This window comes from Oryctolagus cuniculus, chromosome 14 (assembly GCF_051225735.1).
Source record: "Oryctolagus cuniculus isolate XC-2025 breed Fujian yellow rabbit chromosome 14, ASM5122573v1, whole genome shotgun sequence".
NCBI lineage: Eukaryota > Metazoa > Chordata > Mammalia > Lagomorpha > Leporidae > Oryctolagus > Oryctolagus cuniculus.
The window spans coordinates 73,635,281-73,662,094 of NC_142880.1; the positions used below are offsets into that span (position 1 = coordinate 73,635,281).

At 41.6% G+C, this 26,814-nt stretch overlaps 1 protein-coding gene across 1 annotated transcript in view; it reads left to right on the forward strand.

Annotated features, from left to right (window-relative positions):
• ITGA2 (integrin subunit alpha 2) overlaps positions 1 to 26,814 on the forward strand; it is a 118,175-nt gene that overhangs the window by 48,032 nt on the left and 43,329 nt on the right. The window contains exons 3-9 of the mRNA XM_008262194.5: positions 7,271 to 7,380; positions 11,926 to 12,017; positions 15,704 to 15,818; positions 15,984 to 16,111; positions 18,737 to 18,885; positions 24,298 to 24,448; positions 24,742 to 24,907. Coding sequence (XP_008260416.4) covers positions 7,271 to 7,380; positions 11,926 to 12,017; positions 15,704 to 15,818; positions 15,984 to 16,111; positions 18,737 to 18,885; positions 24,298 to 24,448; positions 24,742 to 24,907 — 911 coding nt within the window. The remainder of the gene's footprint in view (positions 1 to 7,270; positions 7,381 to 11,925; positions 12,018 to 15,703; positions 15,819 to 15,983; positions 16,112 to 18,736; positions 18,886 to 24,297; positions 24,449 to 24,741; positions 24,908 to 26,814) is intronic.

Consider the following 26,814-nt stretch of genomic DNA (forward strand, 5'->3'; position numbering starts at 1 on the left):
TTTTAAATGCGTGACATAGATATTCCTTTTATTCTTCCACAAAATTTGGGTTATTTTTCTAACTTAGGCTTTACACAATCAATAATTAGACTGTAATATGTTCTTGGACTTCTAAATTTTAAAATACATTGTTATATTTTTGATAAATATATGCTATTGCCATGTATTTGAACCATCATACACAAGTGTGCTGAGTGGTGGATCTGCTGTCAGCAAGGACTCTGCTTCAGCTGGGGGCAGTTGCAGGGTAAATGGGGAACCAAGCACCTTTGGAACACTGGCCCTGTGGACCACCCTAACCGGTTTACCTACATTTGCCTTACCATACTTCTTGATCTTTTATTACTAACTTTATAATATTTATAGCTAGTTTTTTTTGCTTTATATTTTTCTTTTTTAAAACTTTTATTTAGTAAATATAAAATTCCAAAGTACAGCTTATGAATTACAATGCCCCCCCCATAACTTCCTTCCCACCCACAACCCTCCCCTCTCCCGCTCCCTCTCCCGTTCCATTCACAGCAAGATTCATTTTCAATTATCTTTATATACAGAAGATCAATTTAGTATATATTAAGTAAAGATTTCAACAGTTTACACCCACACAGAACATAAAGTGTCAAATACTGTTTGAGTACTAGTTATAGCATTAATTCACATTGAACAACACATTAAGGACAGAGATCCTACATGGGGAGTAAGTGCACAGTGACTAGTTTTTAAAAATGATTTGTGTTATTTGCCATAGATAGAACTCTATAGGAGAATAACCCCTATTCTGTCTCCCCCTACTCTTGGCACAAGTTTGTGTACCTACAAGCACACTCACTGTCTGTGACTTGTGCATGACACAGATCTGCTCCAGAAGTGCTTCAATGATCTGGGAAAATCCTCCATGCTCAACACCTAGTCACGGTGTTATGACTTTCCTCTGTGCTGTCTGAATGTCTATTACCGGAAGAAATTTCATTGACAAACGTAATTGGAATTTACACACACACCTTCCTGGTTTCCGGTGAAAATATTTCAGACAATTGTCTATGAAGAGGTGCTAAGGAGTGCTAAGTGGCACAGGTGGAATAGAAAGCACTAGGATTTAAAGGGCAGGGGTGCAGAGTTAGGCTTTGTTACCTTGTAGACACTCAGACTGAATATATGAAAAAAAGTTATAACCTTTGATCTCACAAAGTATTTATAAAGATCAAAGAAAGTAATGTACATAAAAACTTTATAAACTACAAAGCAGTGTACAAGTGTTGCTATTCTAATTTTTATCATTAATCCACCATCTACCAAACACCTGTTAGAAATGTGCTGTCTCATGGACTTTGATGTATGAAATGTGAAATGTGGTGTCTGAATCGTCCCCTACTCCCTGCTCCCAGGAATAGGCCGAAGAATAGGAATTTGCATCATTGCAAGGCTTTAGAGTGAATGTTTCTGCTTTGGATTTTAACTTCAAGAAAACTGCATGTTAGGTGAGTTGAAGTAATAGAATTATTTTTAGTGATGTATTTGCTTCCAGGAAGAAAGCTAATCTCTAGGGTTTTTGTGAGGCAGAACAATAGGCTTAGGATATTTCAGCGATAATGAGCTTGGTGGACTTTTTGTCATGAAACCTTGAGGATTTAGCCATGCCACTATTTGAAGAAGCAACTTGGCAGCCAAAGAAGTCTGAAGCAGCCTAAGGAAGCTTAAATTCTGCCTTTTAACATATGCCAAAGAATTTAACTCTTAAATTTACGATAGCAGCATTGCCCGACTCAGACCTGTCTTCCTCCTCTTCAGGGCTGTGAAGTCTCATGCACTAGTTCTTGCCATCACAGACTCCTTTGCCATTGGCTAGCAAGAAGCAGGTAGCCACATAGCTATCACAGGCTACTTTGTGTTGACAATGGCCCGGATCTAAACAATGTAAAGAACAATTTATATGCAATAGACTTTATTTTTTTTTTATTTTTTGACAGGCAGAGTGGACAGTGAGAGAGAGAGACAGAGAGAAAGGTCTTCCTTTGCCGTTGGTTCACCCTCCAATGGCCGGCGCGGCCGGCGCGCTGCGACCGGTGCACCACGCTGATCCGATGGCAGGAGCCAGGTGCTTCTCCTGGTCTCCCATGGGGTGCAGGGCCCAAGCACTTGGGCCATCCTCCACTGCCCTCCCTGGCCACAGCAGGGAGCTGGCCTGGAAGAGGAGCAACCGGGAAAGAACCCGGCGCCCCGACTGGGACTAGAACCCGGTGTTTCAGTGCCGCAAGGTGGAGGATTAGCCTAGTGAGCCGTGGCGCTGGCGGCTTGCAATAGACTTTGAAGTCTCTTACACTGACATAGTGTGAATAATAGGCTTCTCATCCCAAGTGAAATATACCCCCTGGATGGCGTAGACATCTCTGACTTAGCATATCTCACACTGAACTCCTGAGCCCCCCATCACAGAATCTTGCTTTACCAACAGCAATCTTGCTTATCTGACCCTGCTAACTCATTCCTTTTAGTTCTCCAGCCAGAAATCTTGGGGTCATCCTTGACTGTTGACTTACTTACCTAGTTTTTAAGTCAAGGAAATCCCACTGGCCCTACCAGCTCAATGTATCTGAAGGGAAGACCACAAATCTGCTTCTCACCAGCTGCGCTTCTCCCAGCTCTGTCGAAGCCCCCATCGTTTCTTGCCTCGATCCTTACAAGTGCTTCACCTGATTTACCTATGCGTGGGTACAGTGATCCTGAACAGAGCAGCCTCATGGTCCTCCCAGAGTGTGTCGGATCACATCTCCTCTTTACTCAGAATCCTCTGGTGGCTTTCTTATTCCAATCAGAGGGAAAGTCAGGCCTCTAATTACATACGAGTCTCTGTTGGATCCGGACTCGTTACAAGTCTGCCTCATGCCGTCCTGTTCTCCCCCTCATGCACTTTGTTCCTGTCACAGGGCTTTTGCACTAGCTGTTCCCACAGCCAGGACTGCTCTTCCATTACTCCTCCTCCTTCAAGTCTCTGTTTCACTGTCATCTTCTTGGCTAGGCGTTCCCTGACCTCTAATAAAGCTTATACTACTCCTCAAATCCCTAACTCTGTCCTGTTCATTTTCCCTCCAAAGCACTGATCACCACCACATGTTTTGCTTATTAAATTTATTGTCTATTTTCTCTTCTACAATGTGAACACCATCAGGCCAGAAATGTTTAAGTGATTTATTCACTATCTCTGCTGCCTCGAATCCAGTCAACATGTGTAGCCCTGTAAGTTATACACTACTCCAGGTTAGAGCACACAGTTCACAGGGGGAATGGCGCCCCCCCTGTGGTTGAGCCCCATGGGTGCCCAATAAACAGTTGTTGAATTAAAGCAAAATGTTCTCCCTGCTATTTTAACTACACCTCTGTCAGTATACTCTAGAAAAATCCCTAGTATAGAAGGAACACTTGGAGAGTTTAGAGAACCACAGCCCAAAGGAAGATATTTATAACAGCTCCCAGACTGTGAGTTTAAAAGTACCCTACCTACAGGACCATAAATACTGTTTACCAACCAAACAAAGAAGTTTGAATTCCACTGGAGGTGGGCAAGTTGGCTATGTTTGGGAAGTCTACATAATCACTATTTTCCCACAAGATAATTGAACAGTAAGCGTTACTGAAAGTAATCTTGGAAGAATTCCCAGTTTCACAGTAGGAAAGGAGAAGTTTACATCTCCAATTTTGTTTTGAGAATCAGCACACACAACAGCTCATGCAGCTCTTTTGTCTGGTTGAGATTAAATCCACTGCTTCAAAGCAGTTGTGCATACTTCAACAAAATCTGCCCACCAACATGTCCTATCCCCTGCCATTGTAACATTCTCCCCTGGTGTGTGTCTGCTACAGCTGATTACGTAGACTTTTAGACGTAAGTACATCAGTCTCGCTAACTTCCTGTGTGAATTATTGAGGAATGACGTCTTGGTTCCCTCTGTAGATGTTTGATGATGTCATAGACTTGACTTTTACAATGGTGAGTTGTCAGGAACCATAGCCTTGGGGTAGAAATAAGGAGGGAAGTCTGCAGGAAACTTTCCCAATAAAGGACAGGGACAATGGTCTTTGAAACCTCAGTAGTCACGACCATGACCTGGAGGCTGCTTACTCATGTGGTTCCTGACGTTTAATGAGTGAGTCACACATAATGCAGACACCCTTGTTCTTCCTTAGTCACCAAAAGGGTCCGGTTCCCCACTGTTGTATATTTTCTGTGTTAAGAGTTTAAAATGACCTAATGCTGACAGACAGTATTTGTATGTACTGGCTGAGCATGTTCTTGTTAAATGGCATAGAACTTTCCAGATGCTTGCCTTTCTCTCCTTCCTGTCTGATTAACTTACAGGGTCACAGTTTTCATTCCATTAGTGGTGATGTCAAAACCCCTCCAGAGGCACGAGGTTACCAAATCCTGGATTCTTAGATGAGGTGGGAGGAGGTAAGGCAGGGGCTAGGGAATGATTAGTCAATAGGATACAGCAAATAGTCTTTGGTACCTTCTCATGGGGAACGAGATAGCTTGTGTACAGCTTGACAGCTGGAGGCTCACAGAACCAGTGGTTAAATTTCAGATCAGAAGCACTAAACGTCTGCTTCTTGGTGGGTCTCTAGCTATAGTGAGGATGTACAAAAATGTACAGAACAAAAGTCAGCCAAATTACCACACTTGGCTTTATCTGGGCATCCCTGTTCCCACCACGTGGGTATGTGCTTATAGCATGGCCCCAGCTGGTCTCTAGTCTGCAACTCCTTTATACACTACACAGTGACTCACTCTTTCATAATGAAAAACTTGTCTGGCCCTCTGTTTCTTGTTTCTACTCTATGCTAATTCTGGAACCAAGCTCATCTCTTCTCATAGTTTTTCCAAACTTATGCCCAAGCTTTGTGCAGCTAAGAGGGAGGACAATGGCCTAGGAGTTAAGAATTGAATCTCTGGGACTGGTGCTCTGGGTTAAGCCAGCATCTGCGGTGCTGGCATCCCATAGGGGCGCCAGTTCAAGTCTCAGCTGCTCCACTTCCGATCCAGCTACCTGCTACTATGCCTGGAAGAGCAGCAGAGGATGCCCCAAGTGTTTGGGCCCCTGTACACATATGGGAGATGCAGATGAAGCTCCTGGCTTTGGTCTGGCTCAACTCTGGCCATAGCCATTTGGAGAGTGAATCAGCAGATGGAAGATCTTTAGCTTTCTTTCTCCCTCCCTCCCTCCCTCCCTCCCTCCCCTGTCTCTGTCTCTCTCTCTCTCCCCCTCCCCCCTCCCCTCCCTGTGTGTGTGTGTGTGTGTATAATTCTTTCAAATAAATAAATCTGTAAAAAATTTAATCTCAACTGGGCACACCGTGAGTGAACTGCTATCTCTCTGTGTCCCAGTGATTCTATCTGTAAAATGGAGATCAGGCCATCTCAGACTTGTTTTGCTGATTAAATTAGACACTATTTAGAAACATTATTTGGGGCTGGCACCATGGCTCACTAGGCTAATCCTCTGCCTGTGGTGCCAGCACCCCGGGTACTGGTCTCGGTCGGGCGCTGGATTCTGTACCGGTTGCTCCTCTTCCAGGCCAGCTCTCTGCTGTGGCCCAGGAAGGCAGTGGAGGATGGCCCAGGTGCTTGGGCCCTGCACCCCATGGGAGACCAGGAGGAAGTACCTGGATCCTGGCTTCGGATTGGTGCAGCGCGCCAGCCGTAGCAGCCATCTGGGGGGTGAACCAACGGAAGGAAGACCTTTCTCTCTGTCTCTCTCTCTCGCTGTCTAACTCTGCCTGTAATAAAAAATAAAAATAAAAAAATAAAAAAAAAACAACATTATTTGGAAAGTCTTCTACCTAGTGCCACTTGTTGGAAGATTTTCTGTGATGTAGGAATTCCTGACAAGCTCAGGGGCAGAGTCACACTTCCTATGCTAGCTTCTTGCTGTAAGGTGCTGGTTTGTTCCCTACACAGATTCTATAGTGAGCTTTTGTTTAAAACAAACTAAGTTAGGTTCATGGTAGGTATGTGTTAATGCGGGCTACAATTTTCATCCTTCAGTGTCCATAATGTCCATTTTTGCATCCTTTGACTATCTTAATGTTTTTCCCATTTGGGAAACTAAGTCATATCTCTTCATCTCACTTGTATTTTATTTTTCATATATCTTGAACAGTTTTATTAGACTTAGTAGACAAGTCTTTTGTATCCATTAGAAAACTTAGAATGGGCTACATGTCACATGACTGATAGTGACAAAATGTTGATATAGAGGCTCACAGATAATCTAATCCTTCTCAACACTGACGAGAAAAAAATGAAAAAAAAAAAAAGATGTTGCCTTAGTAACTGGATGTTGCTGAGTAATTAACCTGCTAACCGTTGCACAGGCGGTTTCTGCCTAGCTCTCTGTGGTCAGAGATGGCAGGTGATTGCTTCTACAGGGAAATATCTAGTCTGTAGTTAGAGAACTCTGTAAGAAGTAAAACGAACCAGCGGAAGGATATGAGCACCAGCCTCATCCTGTATCCTGCACATATATGCATTGCTGCACAAGAAGAGCCCTGTAATATAATTGTTCTCTATTTTTGCTAAGTACTCTCTTATAAAGACAACAATCATAAAGCCACATAGATTAATCATCATCTCCCTAAATGATAACATACTAGCATGAAAGTGCTTAGGGCATAGGTAGCTCTCAACAAATGTTTGTTCCTGCTCTTGGTTTTAATATTGTTTCATTGTTGAGAGCTGTGCTGTCTACCAATATGGTAGCCACTAATCATGTGTGGCTATTGAGTACTTGAAAGGTTACTTATCAAAGTTGAGATGTACTCTGAGTATAAAACATATTGACTTTCAAAGACTTGATAGGGAAAAAGAAAAATCAGTCATCAATTTTTGAGTACATGGTAGTTTGGATACACTGAATTAAAATATATTACTAATTGAAATATGTTATTAAAATGAATTTCACTGTCTGCTTTTTGTTTTATTAGTGTGGCTGATGGTTAGAAAATTTCAACTTGTATTTGTGGCTTACATTATGCTTCTGTTGGGCAGCACTGCTCTAGAGAGTCCTCCAGGGTGTGTGGCCGAGCAGTTATATTGTAGGACTTAGGAAGGATCTTGGTAGCTAAGGAGAAAGGAAGGAGGCCAAAGAAAAACAAACGTAACTCTGCACTTAAAAAATTTAAATTGTTTTTCACTGATTTTTCACTTTTATCTTTAAAAAACTAAACAGTTTATGTCTAATAATAATAATAATAAAATGAAAACTCTTGTTCCTAGGTTACTGGTTGGTTCACCCTGGAGTGGTTTTCCTGAGAACCGAATGGGAGATGTGTACAAATGTCCTGTTGACCTACCCACTGCCACATGTGAAAAGCTAAATTTGCAAAGTAAGTTGTAATGAGCTGTGTGATTCTTTTTTTCTTTTACCAATAACAAAAGTGTATTTGTTATATACTCAGCAGAAAAATAATGGCAAAGGCAGTCATCATTCCATCTTAAAGACACAGAGACAGCTTTTTTCCTTTACCTCTTCAGTCTTATGGGGCCCAAATTGCACCTAAATTTCCAAAGTGGTTTGAAAGCCAGATTCAACAAGGTGCATAGGTAATGTTCTGCCCCCTGGACCATCCACTCCAAGGCTGAGGACGGATTTCCACCAACATTTAGGATTAATTTGCTCATCACTTGAAGAAAAATGAGGCTGCCAATCTTTCTCCCTCCTCTTCTCAAAACCAGAAACAGTACAGAAAATCAGTTCCACTTCTGTGTTTGGAGGTACCAACAAGAACTCTGTATTTCTGACCATCTCTAAATGAGTACATTCTAATAAAAATATCCATTATTTTGAATATCACTTGCTATTGTAATTACCCACATCTCAAAGGGTTTGTATTAATGCAAGAAATATTAAACATGCAAGACTAGAAAGCTAAATGAGTTATATTTCCATAAAATATTTCCTGATGAGAGTAAAAGTCACGCAGTTTATCATCACATCAGCAATAGCAACTTTCAAAAGTACAACACTGAGTGGTCAAGGAGTTCTTATGAATTAGAAAAGGATTTTAAGTCAATATGCAGTTATGTACATGAAGGGAAAGGACTTGGAAAAATATTACTTAAAAGTTGGAAATGGGGCCGCCATGGTGGCATAGAGGGTTAAGCTGACACCTGTATGGCTGGTATCACATGGGCGCTGATTCAGGCACCAGAAGCTCCACTTCCCATCTAGCTCCCCATAATGTGCCTTGGGAAAGCAGTGGAAGATGGCCCAAGATCTCGGGTCCCTGCACCCATCTGGGAGACCTGAGAGAAGCTCTGGGCTCCTGGCCAGCCCCAGCTGTTGCAGCCATTTGGAGAGTCAACTAGCAGATGGAAGATCTCTCTTTTATCTCTCCCTCTCTCTAACTCTGCCTTTCAAATAAATAATCCTTTTTTTAAAGATTTATTTATTTATTTGAAAGAGTTACACAGAGAAAGAGGAGAGGCAGAGAGACAGAGGTCTTCCATCCAATGGTTCACTCCCCAGTTGGCTGCAACAGCTGGAGCTGTGCCGATCCGAAGCCAGGAGCCAGGAGCTTCTTCCGGGTCTCCCATGTAGGTGCAGGGGCCCAAGGGCTTGGGCCATCTTCCACTGCTTTCCCAGGCCATAGCAGAGAGCTGGATTGGAAGTGGAGCAGCCAGGATACAAACTGGCACCCATATAGGATGCCGGCGCTTCAGGCCAGGGCATTAACCCCCTGCGCCACAGCGCAGGCCCCAATAAATAAAGAATCTTTAAAAACTTGGAAACGAGCAATAATGTTCTTACACATTTCTGTATCCCTAATTTCTAGTCTCATTTTCGGCGTTTAGTTGGAGTTAAACACATTTTTGATGAAGTGGAAGGATTTTCAGTGACGGCAATTCTACAGAGATGGAAGCCATGATTACTGCATAAAGATTGAGACTGTAGGAGAAATAGATTAGTAACCTTCAAATATTTTGAATACTGTACCCACAAGATATTAAAAAAAGTTCATGAAAATGCATATTACGCAAAAAGCTATGCATAGATTTCAAAAATTTTTGCATGCATTTTTGATTCCATTTTCTGTGAACTTTAAGTAGTACACTGGGGCCGGCACAGTGACATAGTAGGTTAATCCTCTACCTGCGGTGCTGGCATCCCATCTGGGTACCTGTTCTAGTCCCAGCTGCGCCTCTTCCAGTCCAGCTCTCTGCTATGGCCTGGGAATGCAGTGGAAGATGGCCCAGGTTCTTGGGCCCCTGCGCCCACTTGGGAGACCCAGAAAAAGCTCCTGGCTCCTGGCTTCGGGTTGGCGAGCTCTGGCTGTTGCAGCCACTTGGGGAGTGAATCAACAGATGGAAGACCTTTCGGTCTGTCCTTCTCACTGTCTGTAACTCTATCAAATAAATAAAATTTAAAAAAGAAGAAGTACACTTTGTGGGGCCAGCACTGTGGTGTAACATGTAGGGCTGCTGCCTGCAGTGTGGGCATCCCATGTGGGTGCTGGTTCAAGTCCTGGCTGCTCCACTTCCAGTCCAGCTCCCTGCTGTGACCTGAAAAATCGATGGAGGACAGCCCAGGTCCTTGGGCCCCTGCACCTGTTTGGGAGACCCAAAAGAAACTCCTGGCTCCTGGCACTGAATCAGCACAGCTCTGGCCAGTTGGGCAGTGGGCCAGTGGATGGAAGACCTCTCTCTCTCTCTTCCTCTCCTTCTCTCTCTGTGTAACTCTGATTTTCAAGTAGATAAATAAGTCTTTAAAAAAAAGTATACTTTGTGTGTTTGGTGTAATAAAATATATACATTAGGTATGAATTTTCAAAAGTTTTATTGTATCATTCCCTAATATATCATCATTAAATTTTTGTACATTGAGGTATATATTTTTGTTTCTAAAGCTATATACATTTACTGAAATTTTATTAATACATTTATATAGAAATATGCTTAAAAGTAGAAACATATCTTGAAGTTCTATCATTTTCTTTCTGCCTGTTGCAAATCATATTTTTTGTAATTTCCTCACCTAGAGTAAAAATTTGGCAGGGTCTCGGGAAAAATAGATGAAGAATTAGAAGTGAGCACCTAGTGAACAAGTACATGGAATGTGAACTCATCTCTTTCTAGATGTTGAGTGGTGCAAGAGAGCTGAGAAAAACAGTTCAGTGAGTTGGTAGGACCAAGAGAATATTTTCCTGGTGAAGAGACGATCGTTTTTGTAGGAGAATGGCAGAAGATAGTTCAATGGGGCTCATAGTTGAGGATACTTAGCTGAACGGGATTAATGTCACTATTACCTGGGAAGAAGAGGGCCTATTAAGGTTTCCTTTGGGCCGGCACCGTGGCATAGTAGGTAAAGCTTCTGCCTGTGGCACTGGCGTCCCATTGGATGCCAGTTTGAGTCCTGGCTGCTCCACTTTGGTCTAGCTCCTGTCTGATGACCTAGGAAGAGCAATGATGGCCCAAGTGCTTGGGCCCCTGCGCCCATGTGGGAGACCCACAGGAGGCTCCTGGCTTCTGATCGGCTCAGCTCAGCTCTGGCCATTTAAGGAGTGAACCAGAGGGTGGAAGACCCTTCCTTTCCCCCTCCCCTCTCCCCCTCCCCTCTCCCCCTCCCCTCTCCCCCTCCCCTCTCCCCCTCCCCACTTCCCCTCTTCCTCTCCTCTCCTCCTCTCTCTCTCCCCCCACCCCCACCCCCTTGCCATCTCTGTGGCTCTGCCTCTCAAATAATATTTTTTTTAAAAAAAGAATGGTCCTTTTACTAGAAGGAAAGAGAAAAATAGGAGTTTTAAGAATGGCACTTATGTAATGATGAGAGAAGTTGAAGGTGACTCTGAAACTAATGCATCCTCTGCAGTAGACAGCTTGTTCTCCCAGAGTGATGGCACCTGGGCTCAGGTGGGAGTCTTCAGAAGGTGGGTGAAGTTGAGTGGGAACTGGGGGAAGGAGTCCAACTGAGGACATGTGAAGGGGGCAATGATAGCTTGGCAGAGGTTAAAGACCACTAGCAAAAAAGACATCACCAAAGGATGTCAATTGGGCAGTCACCCAGGAATAGATACAGCGGCTGATGCCCTTGTTCAGTGGGAATTAAGAGGTTGGGTGGATTCATTTCTTATTTTCATGTGTGGGGTCACTGTTTCCTTTTAAATTTCACCTAGATTCTGTCAGATGACATTTTTTTTTTGATAACACTTGGAGGATATTTTTACCCACCCCAGGGGTGTGTGTGTTGGGAGCAGGGGGCTGGGGGCAGAGAGGTAGGGCATGAGACACGCAGCCTGACTTTGGGGGAAAATGGAGGCTGCAAGGAGGAACAAATGATAACCTTAGATGTTCTTGGTTTGGCCAGAATGTTGTAAAAAATTTCAATTTTAATACCTCTAAATTATGTGTTCTCCAGAGTCCACGCCCTAATGTCTTTTTTTTTGACAGGCAGAGTGGACAGTGAGAGAGAGACAGAGAGAAAGGTCTTCCTTTGCCATTGGTTCACCCTCCAATAGCCTCCACGGCTGGCACACTGCGGCCGCTGCACCGTGCTGATCCAATGGCAGGAGCCAGGTGCTTCTCCTGGTCTCCCATGGGGTGCAGGGCCCAAGGACTTGGGTCATCCTCCACTGCACTCCCGGGCCACAGCAGAGAGCTGGCCTGGAAGCAGGGCAACCGGGACAGAATCCGGCATCCCGACTGGGACTAGAACCCGGTGTGCTGGCGCCGCAAGGCGGAGGATTAGCCTATTGAGCCGCGGCGCTGGCTCCCCTAATGTCTTATACTCTGCAGCTTCACACATTAAAGTTATCATACAACTCAACTCTAGCACCTGAATGCATGCCACTAAATTCAATGCTACATATAAACATGTTTTCCTAACATCTTTAAGTAAATCACTTTTTCATATTTTTTTCCTTCTGAAAAAAAAAAAGCTTCAACAAGCATGCCAAGTGTGGCGGAGATGAAAACCAACATGAGCCTTGGCTTGACCCTCACAAGGAACGTGGGAACTGGAGGATTTCTCGTGAGTGCTTCCTTTTCACATCCTCATTCCTCTTGAGAAAGTTTGGAGTCTGTGTCTTCTCGCCTTCTCTTCCATCAGATCACAGCTTGCTTTCTGCTATTGGGATGTTCAATGTAAAATGACAATTTTTTGACGTGTAGACTTCTTAGGATATTCAGCAAAAGGGGAACTGAATGAACACAAATTCATTGCCCTTGAAAATTATATAGTATATATATATACTATATAATATATATATAGTATATATACTATATATACTATATATTATATATTATCAATATATACTATATATATATATCAATATATACTATATAATATATATATAGTATATATACTATATATACTATATATTATATATAGTATATATATAGATAATGGCAGAACCCCAGGTCTGCTGCCTGCAGGAACATTCAAAAATTGGTACTACTAATTCAGAAAGACTCTCGGGTCCACTTCCTGAATCATTCAAGATAGATACTCCTCATTCAGAAAGTAGGTTTCAAAGTTAAAAAGTATGTTTTTAACCATATCCTACAACCACTGGCTAATCTGAGATTAGTTAAGGTATGGCGTGGTCTCAATATATCTCATGTACCCTCATTTAGTTTCTAAGATGATATGAAGACATCATGAATCAGTGAAATAGAATGCCTGACTTAACAAGTGATCTGGAAACAATTAGTTGATTTGCATACCTAAGTGAATTAGAGAATTAATATGAAAGTTAAAAGAAAATGAAAATTTTCTTAAGGAGGTAAGAATTCCTGAGCTTAGAACTAATAAAAATAATAAAGGAAATTTGTAGCAAGACACACCAAAAAATTTAAAGAAAATACTCATAAAAGTCTAGTCTGAAATGTTCACTAATTCATATGTGTATATCCCAGTTGTGTAGCCCTGTTAACATTTTGTTTTGGAAAGTCTAATCTAGCTTTACATCAGTTTTACTTATACCATTGACATGCTAGCTAAATACTGTGTTTTAGAACTCTTCTCAAAATTTCAATTTTCAACAGTCACTGTACTTTTACTAATACTCATAGGTATTAGTATTCGTATGACCTCACTAGCACTATATAATTAGCTATTGCTTATAATTATGTTATTTCAGTGCACAAATGAATGTTGCAACTTTGCAAAAGTCTTTATAAGAATGTTGCCTTCATTTGTTTTGCTTTGTTTTTTTATTTAAGGTTGAATAAGAGGAACCTGTTGAGAATTAGGGGGATTAAAGAATGTGCCTCAAAATTTTTAATCTATAACTTCAGATAAAGTATAATAAAAATGCAACAGAATTTGAGAGATTAACACTGTAGCAAGCAGAGAGGCAGAAAGAGGAAGAAAGAAAAAAGCGAGAGTTTCCTTCACATACCTAAAAGGTCAAAAATCATAAGATACTATTAAGAATTATGTGGAAAAGATTGACAATCATCACATATTTTTGAAACTTCTTAAGGTCTGGGCTTAAAGCTGGAATGTAGTTCTGGCACTAATAACTGGCATAATTCTAATTTCAACTTCTCAGTGCTGTTTCCCATTGCTTTTAAAACAAAAACAATCTTTTCTTGAATATTGCATGAGTTATTTTTCAAGGTTATTAAAAAAAAAACCTCAATTAGGGATATAGGAATCAATAACTGGTTTCTGTTATTTGGTAAACTAACCAAAGCAATGAATAATGATTTTCTCCAAATTGGCAAAATGAACCAATTTTATGGGAGAACTGCACAGCTGCTTCTAACTATCTGCTAAGTTACTAACAGTTAAACTGGGTCAAGCAGATTTCCTTTTATTTTTCCCATTGCTTCTTGAAAGACCATACTTCTCTGCTCAGTTTTTAAAATTGACCCACAGCTTTACACACTGTTAAATTTTGTAGACTTTTTGTTAGGATCTTGACAAGCCTTTTTTTTTTTTTTTTCATCAAGACATCTTAATATTTAATCTTTCTCATGTGATTTGGTCATGAATTCGTCCAGAGTTCTGGGTATTTGAGGGCTGCTAACTAGAGAAGTGGGAATGAACTGATGACGATAGTAAATACTGGAATTTTCCTGGTGTGGCACAGAGACAAGTGTCAGCCAGCTTGGGTGGTGGAAGTCAATTAGGAAGTGGAATAGGGAGCTTTGAAGTCCTCCAAGGAAAGCAGTGCTCTACAGCTCAGCCAAATGCTGCCACTCCATGGACCTCATTTGTATCTGTGTAGCATACAGTGTTCTGGGTTTTTTGGTTTGTTTGTTTAGTGTTTACTTGTTTTCACCTAATTGAAAGGCAAAGGCAGAGTCAGAGACATCTCCCATTGCTGTTTCACTTCCCAAATACCTACCGCAGCTAAGGTTGAGCCAGGCCAAAGCCAGGAGCCTGGAATTCCACCTGAGCTTCTCCTGTGGCTGCAGGGGCTCCAGTTGCCTCTCAAGATGCATTAGCAGGGGCCAGTGCCACGGCTCACTAGGCTAATCCTCCGCCTTGCGGCGCCTGCACACCGGGTTCTAGTCCTGGTCGGGGCGCCGGATTCTGTCCCGGTTGCCCCTCCTCCAGGCCAGCTCTCTGCTGTGGCCCGGGAGTGCAGTGGAGGATGGCCCAAGTGCTTGGGCCCTGCACCCCATGGGAGACCAGGATAAGTACCTGGCTCCTGCCATCGGATCAGCGCAATGCATTGGCTGCAGCACGGCGGCCGCGACCGCCATTGGAGGGTGAACCAACAGCAAAGGAAGACCTTTCTCTCTGTCTCTCTCTCTCACTGTCCACTCTGCCTGTCAAAAAAAAAAAAAAAAAAAATGCATTAGCAGGAAGCTGCCTAGAAAGCAGAGTAGCTGAGTCTGAAGCCAACACTCTGATATGGGATGCAGGTGTCCCAAAAAGCAGCTTAATCCACTGCACCTTGAGTCCCACCCTGCATGGAGTGGTTTTTAAGCTGTGAGTTTCCCTATGAAATTTACCTTCTCTGACTCTCATTGGGAAACTGGGGAGCCTGGCCCTGTTTCACACCAGTGAGCGAGCAGGGACCCCAGTGACCTGCCTCTCTACATGACGCGTGGGTTCATCATTCCCCAGGGTAGCTAGACCTGGCCCAAGCCCTCTTGGAGGGTGCCTGCCAGGCCTCTGGGGTCATGGTTTGTGCTGAGCAGTCTTAGGTGAAAGAGACAGGAGGAAACCCTTGCTTAGCAATAACAGCAACAGATGGTGGCTAACGGACACATTGCACTTGCTGTTTACCTGGCACTGTGCAGTGTTTCATATCCTCGGACCTGTTTACTCCTCAACACACTCTTAGAGAGGAGGTATGATTTTTCTCAGTGTACAGATGAAGACCCTGAGGCTTGAGAAACAAAAGATGAACTTTGTGTTCGGTTTCCTCCTGCGTGTTCTCTGTAAGAAAACCACCATTTCCTCTGGCTTAGTAGGTGAGCTGGAGGGCTGCTTGCTGCCTCGCATGGCAACTGCCCCTGTCAGTCCCAACTCTCCCTTCCGGAGGCCTGCTGGAGGGCACAGAGCAGCTGCCTGCCTCTCCATCCTTCTCTCCACAGTAGACTCTCACTTAAAATGGTTTTTGACTTGTTAATTTCAAGAGTTGACAATTCCTGGAATCTTGCAGAAAAAAATGATCTCTGTGCTGTACAACTGGAGAGCTGAAAGGTGAGCATTTTCTACGTGCTTCCATTCATTGTCTTTTCATTTCTTTGCAGACATGTGGTCCCCTGTGGGCACAGCAGTGTGGAAATCAGTATTACACAACCGGCATTTGTTCTGATGTCAATTCTGATTTTGAGCTCTTGTCCAGCTTCTCACCTGCCGTTCAGAGTAAGTTATGAGTGTGCAAAAGGTCTGAGCAAGGCCTCACTTTTAAAAACTCTGGGGAGGGGTTTTATCAAATGGTACCCACACCTGTCTCTGTCTCATTTTTACCTGGGTGTGAAGTTTGATTTCACATCACCCATCTGCTTCGTTCCTTTTTTCCCTATGTAGCCTGCCCTTCGCTCATAGATGTTGTGGTGGTGTGTGATGAATCAAATAGTATTTATCCCTGGGATGCAGTAAAGAACTTTCTGGAAAAATTTGTTCAAGGCCTGGATATAGGCCCTACGAAAACACAGGTATGGATGTCACTGGCTAACTACTTGCTTTCTGAGAAAATATTGTTAAATACGATGTCTTAGATTTGCATTTGTCAAATCTCCATCTGCAATGCATTTATTGGTAACATTGAAAGTTAATAGAAACTTGTACTACATTGGGTTATTCTACCCCTAACTTTGCCTGATGTTGGTCCATGAGTTTATATGCAGGCATCAAGCATAAAAGATTTAACATTTTCATCCTCTTTCAGCTGCCTATTTCCTGCTCTTCTAGCCCAGGAGTCTATAGGTACATTTTAAAAGTCAATATGATGCTTTTTTCTCATGCCTATTTGGGCTAATAATTGATTTCATCTATTTATGCCTTGCTGGTAAAGCAATCGTCTTTGAATTCTGGAATTATTTTATAATAATTATCATGTGTTATTTTATAGTCTTTTATCATATTCTAGTCTAACCTCCCTTTTTAACATGGAAGAAATCTTTTCAATAATTTGTTGTGTTATGTTACAAAAATAATTTGTGTTTGTGTTTCCTTGAGGCAGACAACCAAAACTCAGGAGCAGAGACTCCATGCTTCTGTAAGAACACTCAATAGCATTTACTAGGAGTTCAGTTCCTGGTTTTTGTTTTGTGTGTTTTTTTTTTTTAATTAATTAATTTATTTATTTTTGGGCCTTAAATTGGATCTGCCATTCCATGGGTCATTTTAGTTACAGCAGGACAGTGAACCAATATCAACAGGGACCAATTCAGTTACCACTGCATGTTCTTGGGTTACAACAGATCCTCCAGTGTCCCACAAATAGCAACAACTGCTAGCGTATTTTCTTCTGAATGCTTTTGTTGTGATTTGGTTTTCTGCTTTCCTATATAGTATTATAAAAGACTGTTAGACATTTTTCCCACTGAGATTCACTCCAAGGCTAAGAATACATTACTGCCTGCTGAAACCTTGGGATTTTTCCTGTAGGCTGTTACTAGAAAGTTCTGTTACGTGAAAGTAGGTATAGCACTGGTGTCTGAGGAGGACCATGTGTAGGCCTTTATACGAGATGTTTTCATATGCATCTTCTTATTTTGTATCGCTACATGAATCACCCTCCCCCCAGCATGACTTTTTAGTTAAGGGGCTCACACACAATTCACTGCTCTTTTGCCTCTTCCTGCATGCGTCTTATTCCTTTATAGAAGTGGTTAAACTCATTCTCTATTATCTAAATTTGACCCTTCTGTAAGTCCTGATGATGCACCCTATCTTTAAATCTTCCTTCACTTTTCTCACACAGGTGTTTGGGGGCTGTGTCACGGGGATTACTCTGTTACTTTCCTTTCCTATTAGACTTAAAGTCTCCAGAGCTATCTTTGATCCTTCCCTCCCTCTTCAGTCTTCCATGCTAACGCAAAGGATCCAGGAAGACCAGTGTTCGGGGCATCTTCCCAGTGCCTTGCTCACTGCCTTCCTAACAAAAAGAAAAACGAAAACAAAACCAGCAGATTGAGCTCCTTCCTCCTGCCTCGCACACTGACCTCTGGGGGCCTCCCACGGGTCCCTTCCTGCCACTTCCTGTTCTGGGACCCCATCTCTGAACCTCAGAGGATGATCTCTGTCTGAGAACAGACATTGATAGGAGCATATGATTTTCTTGATCTCAACCATTGGAAAATGTCCGGGAACACCTTGTTCAGAAGTTAGATACTCCTGGTCCCCCATGCACAGACATCCACTTGCCTCCAGAGCTGCTGAAGCCCCTAAAGTCTAGCTCAATACATAGACCCAAACTGACTACATTCAGTAGGAGCCTATGGATGTTTCTTTCATTCAACTCTAATTCTTTATTGCACAATTATTGTTCACTGCTGAGATGGTGCCCTCCTTCTGTGAATTCTCATCATTGTCTGCAAGCCTATATCTGTTGATAACTAGAACATTTACTTACATCTATTTTAATCTTCCTGTTATAAACTGTTTTATGATATTCATCAATATTAAGTATTAAAATAAAACATCTAAAATTACTCTTTCAAAGCAGTTCACAGGCTGCAGCCCATCATCTTGCTTGGTGATAGTAGTGTTATTGTACACAGATGGCGTCTCACATCAAAAAAGCCATTTCACTGAAAGAAACATAGCTGTCAAGAACAGAGTTGGTTGGTGCCGCGGCTCAGTAGGCTAATCCTCTGCCTGCGGCGCCAGCACCCCGGGTTATAGTCCCCGTTGGGGTGCCAGATTCTGTCCCAGTTGCGCCTCTTCCAGTCCATCTCTCTGCTGTAGCCCGGGAGGGCAGTGGAGGATGGCCCAAGTCCTTGGGCCCTGCACCCGCATGGGAGACCAGGAGGAAGCACCTGGCTGCTTGCTTCAGATTGGCACAGCACACCGGCCGTGGTGGCCATCTGTGGGGTGAACCAACAGAAGGAACACTTTTCTCTCTGTCTGTCTCTCTCTCTCTCTCTAACTCTGTCAAAAAAAAAAAAAAAAAAAAAAAAAACACAAAACAAACAAAAAAAAGACAAACCAGAGTTGAGAATGATTCCCTTAAGCTATCACATATCTAAATGTGCTTTTGAGGTTTATTTTCTTGGCTAAAGAAAAATTACTATAACTTAATGACAGTCCGTTTATAAACTTTTACTCTTTTGAAGGTGGGATTAATTCAGTATGCCAATAATCCAAGAGTTGTGTTTAACCTGAACACATTTAAGACCAAAGATGGCATGATTACAGCAACATCCCAGACATACCAATATGGTGGGGACCTCACAAACACATTCAAAGCAATTCAGTTTGCAAGGTAAGTTTTGCTGCTAGTAGACCAATATTTTGATAACATAAAAAGTGCTAATAACTGTGAAAGAAAAAATAATATACCTGCTAACCACCACTAAAATCAGAATTGGTACACAAGAAAAATTTGAGTATTTTGTGACTTGCATACTTTGAGAGGGTAGCTTGCAAGTGAAGTGAAAATATTTGATTCTAGGATTTTAATAAGATATGACATGATTTTTATGTGATTTACATGAAATAAATGAGAAGATTTTAGTTTAAAACTGTAGGAAATGGAACAATTGTCATTATTTATATTTTCATTAATTGAGTTAGTAAAATACTTCTTGCAAATTAACAAGAGCCATCCGATCTTCATGAGTCCAATTTGAACTATAAGTCTAGTAAATTTCCCATCTGTGGGAGGTATGAATTTTTAGAGCTGTGTAGCACTCTCCTCATTCCGGTCTCAGTTTCTCTATTGTTTCAGCTCCACTGAGCTTCGCTTTTGCTCTGTTTCTTTTTAGTCATTTATTTTTATTTAAAAAGGCAAGGCAACAGAGAGGGGAGAAATATATAAAGATCTACCATTGCCGATTCACTCCCCAAATACCCACAGCCAGGAGCCAGGGACCCTGTGTGGGTCTCCCACATGGGTGGCAGGAACCCGAGTACTGGAGCTATCACCTGCTAGCTTCTGGGTGTGCGTTCTTAAGAAGCTGGCACCAGGAGCAGAACCAGGACGCGCATCCAGGCACCGTGATATGAGATGCAGGACTCAGATCCAGGCACGGTGATTTGACCTGCAGGACTCAGATCCAGGCACTGCGATATGAGATGCAGGCATCAAAAGCCGTGGCTTAACTCACAGTACCACAAATACCCTCCCCCTTCACTCTGTGTTAACCAGATACCTCACAGAGATGCTACACACTGGCTTCTTATTACAAAATAAATGAGAGTGATAAGCTTGGCTTCCCTTTTAGTTACTTCCTGCTTTTTTTTTTTTATCTTGTGTATTTCTTCTACCATAATTCCTTGAAAAAAGCATCTTCCCCTCCTCCACTTCCTTGAAGCTTCTATCTGTGCCACCAGGCAAACAGGTTCCTCTGTTTACCCAACCGCATGGTCCTGCCTCAAGCCCTGCCTCTTCCCTCCTCTGAACAGTTAGTAATGATACACATGCACTACTATTCAGAACCCAGTTGCCATGGCAACTACAAACTTCTGGGACCCCTGCCAACTTTTTCTCAATGATTTTGGCCTCTCCGCTGGCTCTTTTTCCTATTTTTTTTTTCCTTCATCCAACAGCTTTTCTTTACAGTTCTTCCCTCTCAGAAACTGCATGCACCATCACAGCATTGGCATCTGCTCTGTCACTCCATTGCTGTGTTGTCTGTCCTGCACACTTTCCCGAGGTTCGCACAGCCAGGGTGTGGGCCCATTCATCCCACTCAACACATCCTAACCTGGCCTTGTTATTTTCCCTACCACTCTGCCTGACTTTTGTCATTTTGATTCAGGCCACTGCCTGCTTCATTCCAATTGAAAAACCTCATGGTTTTCTTTATTCTTCTCACAGTTCTTTAGGTCACCTGTCTGGTTGGTCACCACATCCTGTCATTTCTGTTTCTGCATTTCCCATTATATCTGTCCCTTCTTTTATCTGTATATTTAAGTTGCTGCTCCCATCAACTGGGATTCTCCTTGTGTGCCTCAAAAGCAGATTTTGCACAAGAGAAGATCGTTTGGTTTGGTTCATCTTTATTTCACCTATTAAGATGTCCCTTTGGGCGTAGGTGGATATTTGGCACAGTAGATGCTGCTTGGGACTCCTGCATCGCATGTCAGAGAGCCTGGGTTAAAGTCCCAGCTCTGATTCCAGCTTCCTGCTCATGCACACACACATGGTTGGTTCCATGCCATTTATATTTTCCCAGCCCCAGGCTTTGCTTTGACCCAGCCCCAGCTGTTCCTGGAATTCGGGGAATGAACCAATGGACTGGAGATCTGTGTGTATATATCTCTCTCTATGTCTTTCTACTCTTCAAATGAATACGTTTTTTAAAGATTTCCCTTTGGGCCTGAACATCTCACAAGCCACTGCCCAGTCAGTAGGTTGGGTGCCAACAGCTGAAGTGCCCTTCCTGGTCTGGTGAACTGGACTAAGGGGAAGAAATTTTTTTCCTGGAGTTAAAATGTGCTGAGGGACAGTGTTTCCAGCAGGAAATATGGGTGTGGAATTTTTCCCTGGAAGGAACCTGGGAGTCTGGCAAGCTTCTTTCTCCAGGATAGCCGTGGCCACTGCCTGAGGTGGGACTTGTCTGGCTTTCAACATCTTTGCAAAATTTTGGTTTTCTCTACTGTGCCAACATCTGTTTCCTTCTTACCACAATTTCCCAAACTAGTAGGTTTTAATCCTCTCATTGCTAGAATTGTTCAACTTACTCACCTCCCTGCTGCAATACTGAGTAGAATCCCGTCACTCCTGTAGTAAATACTGCCATGTTTTTATTCACCTATTTAATTGAATGCCTATGGTTGCAACTTACTGTTCCAAGTGCTGCAGGCCATTACAGCTAAATGATTTATAGTTTCTGTCCTCAAAAGCTTTATAATCATATGGAAGATCTACAGTATGCCATACAGAGTATGTCACAGGGTGGGCATCTAACATGACACTTCAGTCACTGTCTTCATCCTGTATCAGAGTGCCTGGCTTCAGGTCCCCACTCTGTTTCCAGTCCAGCTTCCTGATAACATGCACCTTGGGGGACATCAGGTGAAAGCTCAAATAATTATGTTCCTGCCACCTTTGTAGGAGACTCAGATGGAGTTTCAGCCTCCTGGTTTCAGTGTAGCCCAACCCTGGTATTGCATGTGTCTGAGGAGTGAAATAGTGTATAAAAGACGTCTCTCTGTCTCTCTGTCTCTCTCTTTTTTTTTTTTTTTTTTTTTTTTTTTTGACAGGCAGAGTTAGTGTGAGAGAGAGACAGAGAAAGGTCTTCCTTTTTCCATTGGTTCACCCCCCAAATGGCTGCTACAGCCAGCCAATCTAAAGCCAGGAGCCAGGTGCTTCCTCCCGGTTTCCCATGCAGGTGCAGGGCCCAAGCACTTGGGCCATCCTCCACTGCTCTCCCGGGCCATAGCAGAGAGCTGGACTGGAAGAGGAGCAACCAGGACAGAATCCGGCGCCCCGACTGGGACTAGAACCCAGGGTGCCGGTGCCGCAGGTGGAGGATTAGCCTAGTGAGCCGTGGCACCGGCCAGGCTTTCAAATAAATAAATTAAAAAGAGTATATGTCACTAAAGAGGATTTTTATGTGAGTACTGTAATTCAAACTATTTCTTGCTGAAACATGGAATATTTTATATTTTGATATTATATAGAATGTAGAAAGATTTTTAGAAAATAATATTGTATGCTCAGTTTTAAATGCGTTGAATTTGAAATACTCCTTACACATTCAGGTAAGAATATTCAGCAAGCCTTGAAAACATATATTAAAAAAAAGAATGGACAATAGATGCAGACATTAAATGTCATCACTTGGTAGCAGTTATTCCAAGGAGTGGGTGACATTACTCAGGAAGAATGTGAACCAGGGCCATCCAATAGATAGAAGGAAAATCAGCTGTTTGACAAGTGTCTCATCATCCAGAAACAAAAAAAGCTGAATCTCTGCGTCACTCTTGCATCAAAGTAGATTTCAGCTGAACCAAGAATTTAAATTTAAATTTAAAGGGGAAGCAAAGGACTATGAGAAAACTTGGATGATTTTTTTTTTTAAAAAAAGCCCTTAGAAGTAACACTCTTATAATATGCCATGTCCAAGATAAATTACACAAAAATTTAATGGAACTGATTATTTCTTTGCAGAATTTTAATTTTTATATAATCTCTGAAGTATGTAAGTAATACCACTACGAATCAAAAGCTATCAATAAGCTGGAGGCATTTTTATAGCATGTGACAAAGGAAAATTTTCTTAGAAAACTTACTAATCATTAAGAGAATGAGGAACAACACAAAGTAAAACAGGAAAAGGTACAGAGAAATCGAGTTCACTGAGAAAGATAAATGCCTACTAAGCATACAGAATTCTCATTCCTTCATATTGAAAAATAACTGCATGTTAAGGCAATGATATGTTATTTCTCACTAATCAAAATTCCAAAAATGAATGATTTTAATAATCCTCGGTGTCAAGCAAAGGAGCTCGAGAAATATGCAGCCTTGTATATTGATGATATAAATTGGTGGAAATTTTTGCAGGGCAATTTGATGTTACTAAAGTTGGAGATGTGAATATTCTTTGTTTCAGTAGTTTCACTGATCTCAATAACATTTGAAAAGATATACCAAAACATAGCAGAGGGACATTCCTTACAGCATTACTTGTAAAACTAAAATTGGTTGAAATGCCTGATAATGGGGAACTAGTTAAATAAACCATGGTGTCTCCACATAATGAAATATTAGAACAAGGGCTTTGTATGTGCTGATATGGAAAGATCTCCACCCAAATGAGCAACAATGGAATAGAATATGCCCTCCTTTGTGTAAAAGTTTAAAGAGTAGAGTATGCATGTACTAACTGTAGATCTAGATAAATGCTTTATAGAAAGAAATACAGAAACTGTGATAGTGGTTATCTTTGGAGCAGGGCTTGGTGTCACATTTTTGTTTTATGCTTTCCCAATGCTCTGAGTTTATTTTATTTTTTTAAGATTTGTCTATTTGAAATCCAGTATGACAGAAGAGAGAGAAGTGTGAGAGATTTCCATCCACTGATTCCCTCACCAAATGTTTGCAACTATCAGGGCTGAGCTAGGCTCAAGCCAATAGCCAGTAACTCCATCCTGGTCTCCCATGTGGATAGCAGGGAATCAGTACTTGAGCCATGATCGGCTGCCTCCGAGGGGCATTAGCAGGAAGCTGGATCAGAAACGGAGTTGCCAGGACAGCAGCACCCTGACAGGGGAAGCAAGCATCCTAAGCAGCATCCTAACCCGCTGCACCACAACACCTGCCCCTGCTTTGAAGTGTTTAAGCATATGTGTCAATTACTTTTAAAGACATTAAATACTGAAAAGGTCCAATTGATAAAGTTTATGACAGCAATATCTATCTGCAGCTTAATAAGAATTCAGTTAATTTTTTATGAGAATTAAAAAAATTCCTGGTGTGAATACACAATCATGTATGCCATGGAACTCATGGAGTTTTTTTTGATTATCAAGCAAAATTTATATTACTGTATGTTTCTTAGCAACCTACAAATAGAATGTACTTAAGTAGTCACCAGCCTTGACATGAAGGGAAGTTCTATATCACAACAATTTGTGCTCAAGAAGCTAACTTCCTATTTCTATTTCAAACCAGAGGTCTCATATTAAAATTCATCTTTTGATCATGAGTCTTTATCTGCCACAGAGATTTCGCTTATTCAGCAGCTTCTGGTGGACGTCCAGGTGCTACCAAAGTAATGGTCGTTGTAACTGATGGTGAATCCCATGACGGGTCGATGTTGAGAGCTGTGATTGATCAGTGTAACAATGATAACATACTGAGGTTTGGCATAGCAGTAAGTGTCTTTTGACTTGTCCTTCAGTGGGTCAGTAAACTTTCCATTATAGTGTTACTTCTCAAGGCTGCAGTTTCTTGTTGGCTGTTCTTAGTTTCATATAAAAGGAAGTTTTTGCGCTCTCTCTGCTTCTTGCCGATTATTTTGGTCCTGTCAGCTAAGGGAATGTGGAAATCCTGCTTGATTGACTTCTGCCGAGGGCCCATTGTGTTCAGAAATAGTCTAGAAAGTGCTCGTGGGGGAACAGGAGTACAACAGTAACGACCTTGTTTTCTTCTTTCTGCATTTCCAAGGTTCTCGGGTACTTAAACAGAAATGCCCTTGATACTAAAAATTTAATAAAAGAAATCAAAGCAATTGCCAGTATTCCAACAGAAAGATACTTTTTCAACGTGTCTGATGAGGCAGCTCTACTAGAAAAGGCTGGGACGTTAGGAGAACAAATTTTCAGCATTGAAGGTAAAAGAATGTCCAAGGATTTTCTTTCAACACCTCTGTTTTCAATAATATTTTATTATCATAAACTTGCCCTATTAATGTTAGCTTGTCAGTCTTGTTTAAAATTTCCTATAAAGCAGTAGGAAATGGACAAACAACATGAGTAAGTAGTTTGAAAGATTCAAAACACAAATAAGCAAAAAACGTGAGAAAATATTGCCAATTACAGTAATTCTTTGAAAATATGAATTAAAACAATGTTTCACCTGAAAGATATCACAGATTAATAATATTTAATCTTTGAGATATGATGGATAAGCAAAGAAGCTCCTATGCTCTTGATTAGGTCATAATTGTTATAACTTTGGAGGGACAATTTAATTGTATCACGATCATAAATAGTTTCACCTTTTTAGACTGTTAAATATAATTGCTGAAAATGTTTATAAGTATATAGACTTCTCAATTAGAAAAATACAGTGAAGATACTTAATAGGTCAGTGTTTAAGGGAACATCTTATTTATCAGGCCTGAAATAATTTACTTATTTGATTCTGGAGGACAAGTCATATGGAAATATCCCATGCTCAGAAGCCCACTGTATGGGGTTCTGGAACACATTTCACAGTGAACAAAAAGTCCCACGTGATCCAAATCCCGGTTCCCCCAAAATTCTCTACAATGAAGAGCACTTTCATGGACCCTCTGTGTTGGAGATAAGAGGTTGCATAGATCAAGAATTCATTCCTTTAGACAAATTTTGATATCCTGATAATCCACTGGAAAGCTCTAGCTAAAAAAAAAAAAAAAAAAAGTATCGCTTCTTAAATAGCTCATGTTCTAAGTTCTTTATCATCATCAAAATCTAATATGCCCTGAGAATGTCCAAAATTACTGAGCTATCTACGCTAATAAATTTGTTTGCTGGTCATACATGAATAAGAACGAACACAGTGCAATTTATAAGTTCATCTGAAATTATTTTGTGCATTACCTGCTATTATAGACTTTTAGAGAGCAATTCTCTATTTTATTAAAAATTATCTCCACTCATCCTGCATGAATTGTTAAACCTTTTTTTTAAAAAAGATTTATTTATTTGAAAGGCAGCATTACAGTGAGGCAGAGGCGGAGAGAGAGGGAGAGGTCTTCCATCTGCTGGTTCACTCCCAAGATGGCCACAACAGCCGGAGCTGTGCTGAACCCAGGAGCTTATTCTGGATCTCCCATGTGGGTGCAGGGGCCTAAGGACTTGAGCCATCTTCTGCTTTCCCAGGCCATAGCAGAGAGCTGGATTGGAAGTGGAGCAGCCAGGACTGGAACCAGCTCCCACATGGGACACCGGCACTACAGGCTTTACCTGCTACGCCACAGCGCCGGCCCTTTAAATCTTCTAAACAAGACTTGAGTGGTGCAATTTGTCTTCTCCTGAGTAAAGCATCAGTCCAGGAATTTAGCTTCGCTTTTGTGAATACTGGGGAAGCTTAACCAGTCTGACCACACTATATGGAAAATGAGTACTAGTTGAGTCTTAGGATATCAGTGACAAAACAAGCATTTATATACAAGTCGGAAAAATGTCTCGATTGATAAAATTCCTTTGGTTTTTGAATCCTGATTCCTAGTGGCTAACCTGGATATCTCTGGGCAGTCAATCACTAGGCTCCTCCACTGCATTTGAGATACTTGTGCATGCAGTGGCACCAATATTTAAAAACTAAAAACTCAAGTTAATTTCATAGCTAGCAATGATCAAAAATTTTTTAAAGATATCACCTCAGTTTTTATCGTCCCTCATTCCCTTTGTTGAGGGTTCTTTGATATTAGGAACTATATTAAGAATTATGACAAATACATTAATGCTTGATTAAGCTTAATGCTGACTTTGAACACTGCTGTACAAGTGTGTGGATCTCTGTAGTCTGGTG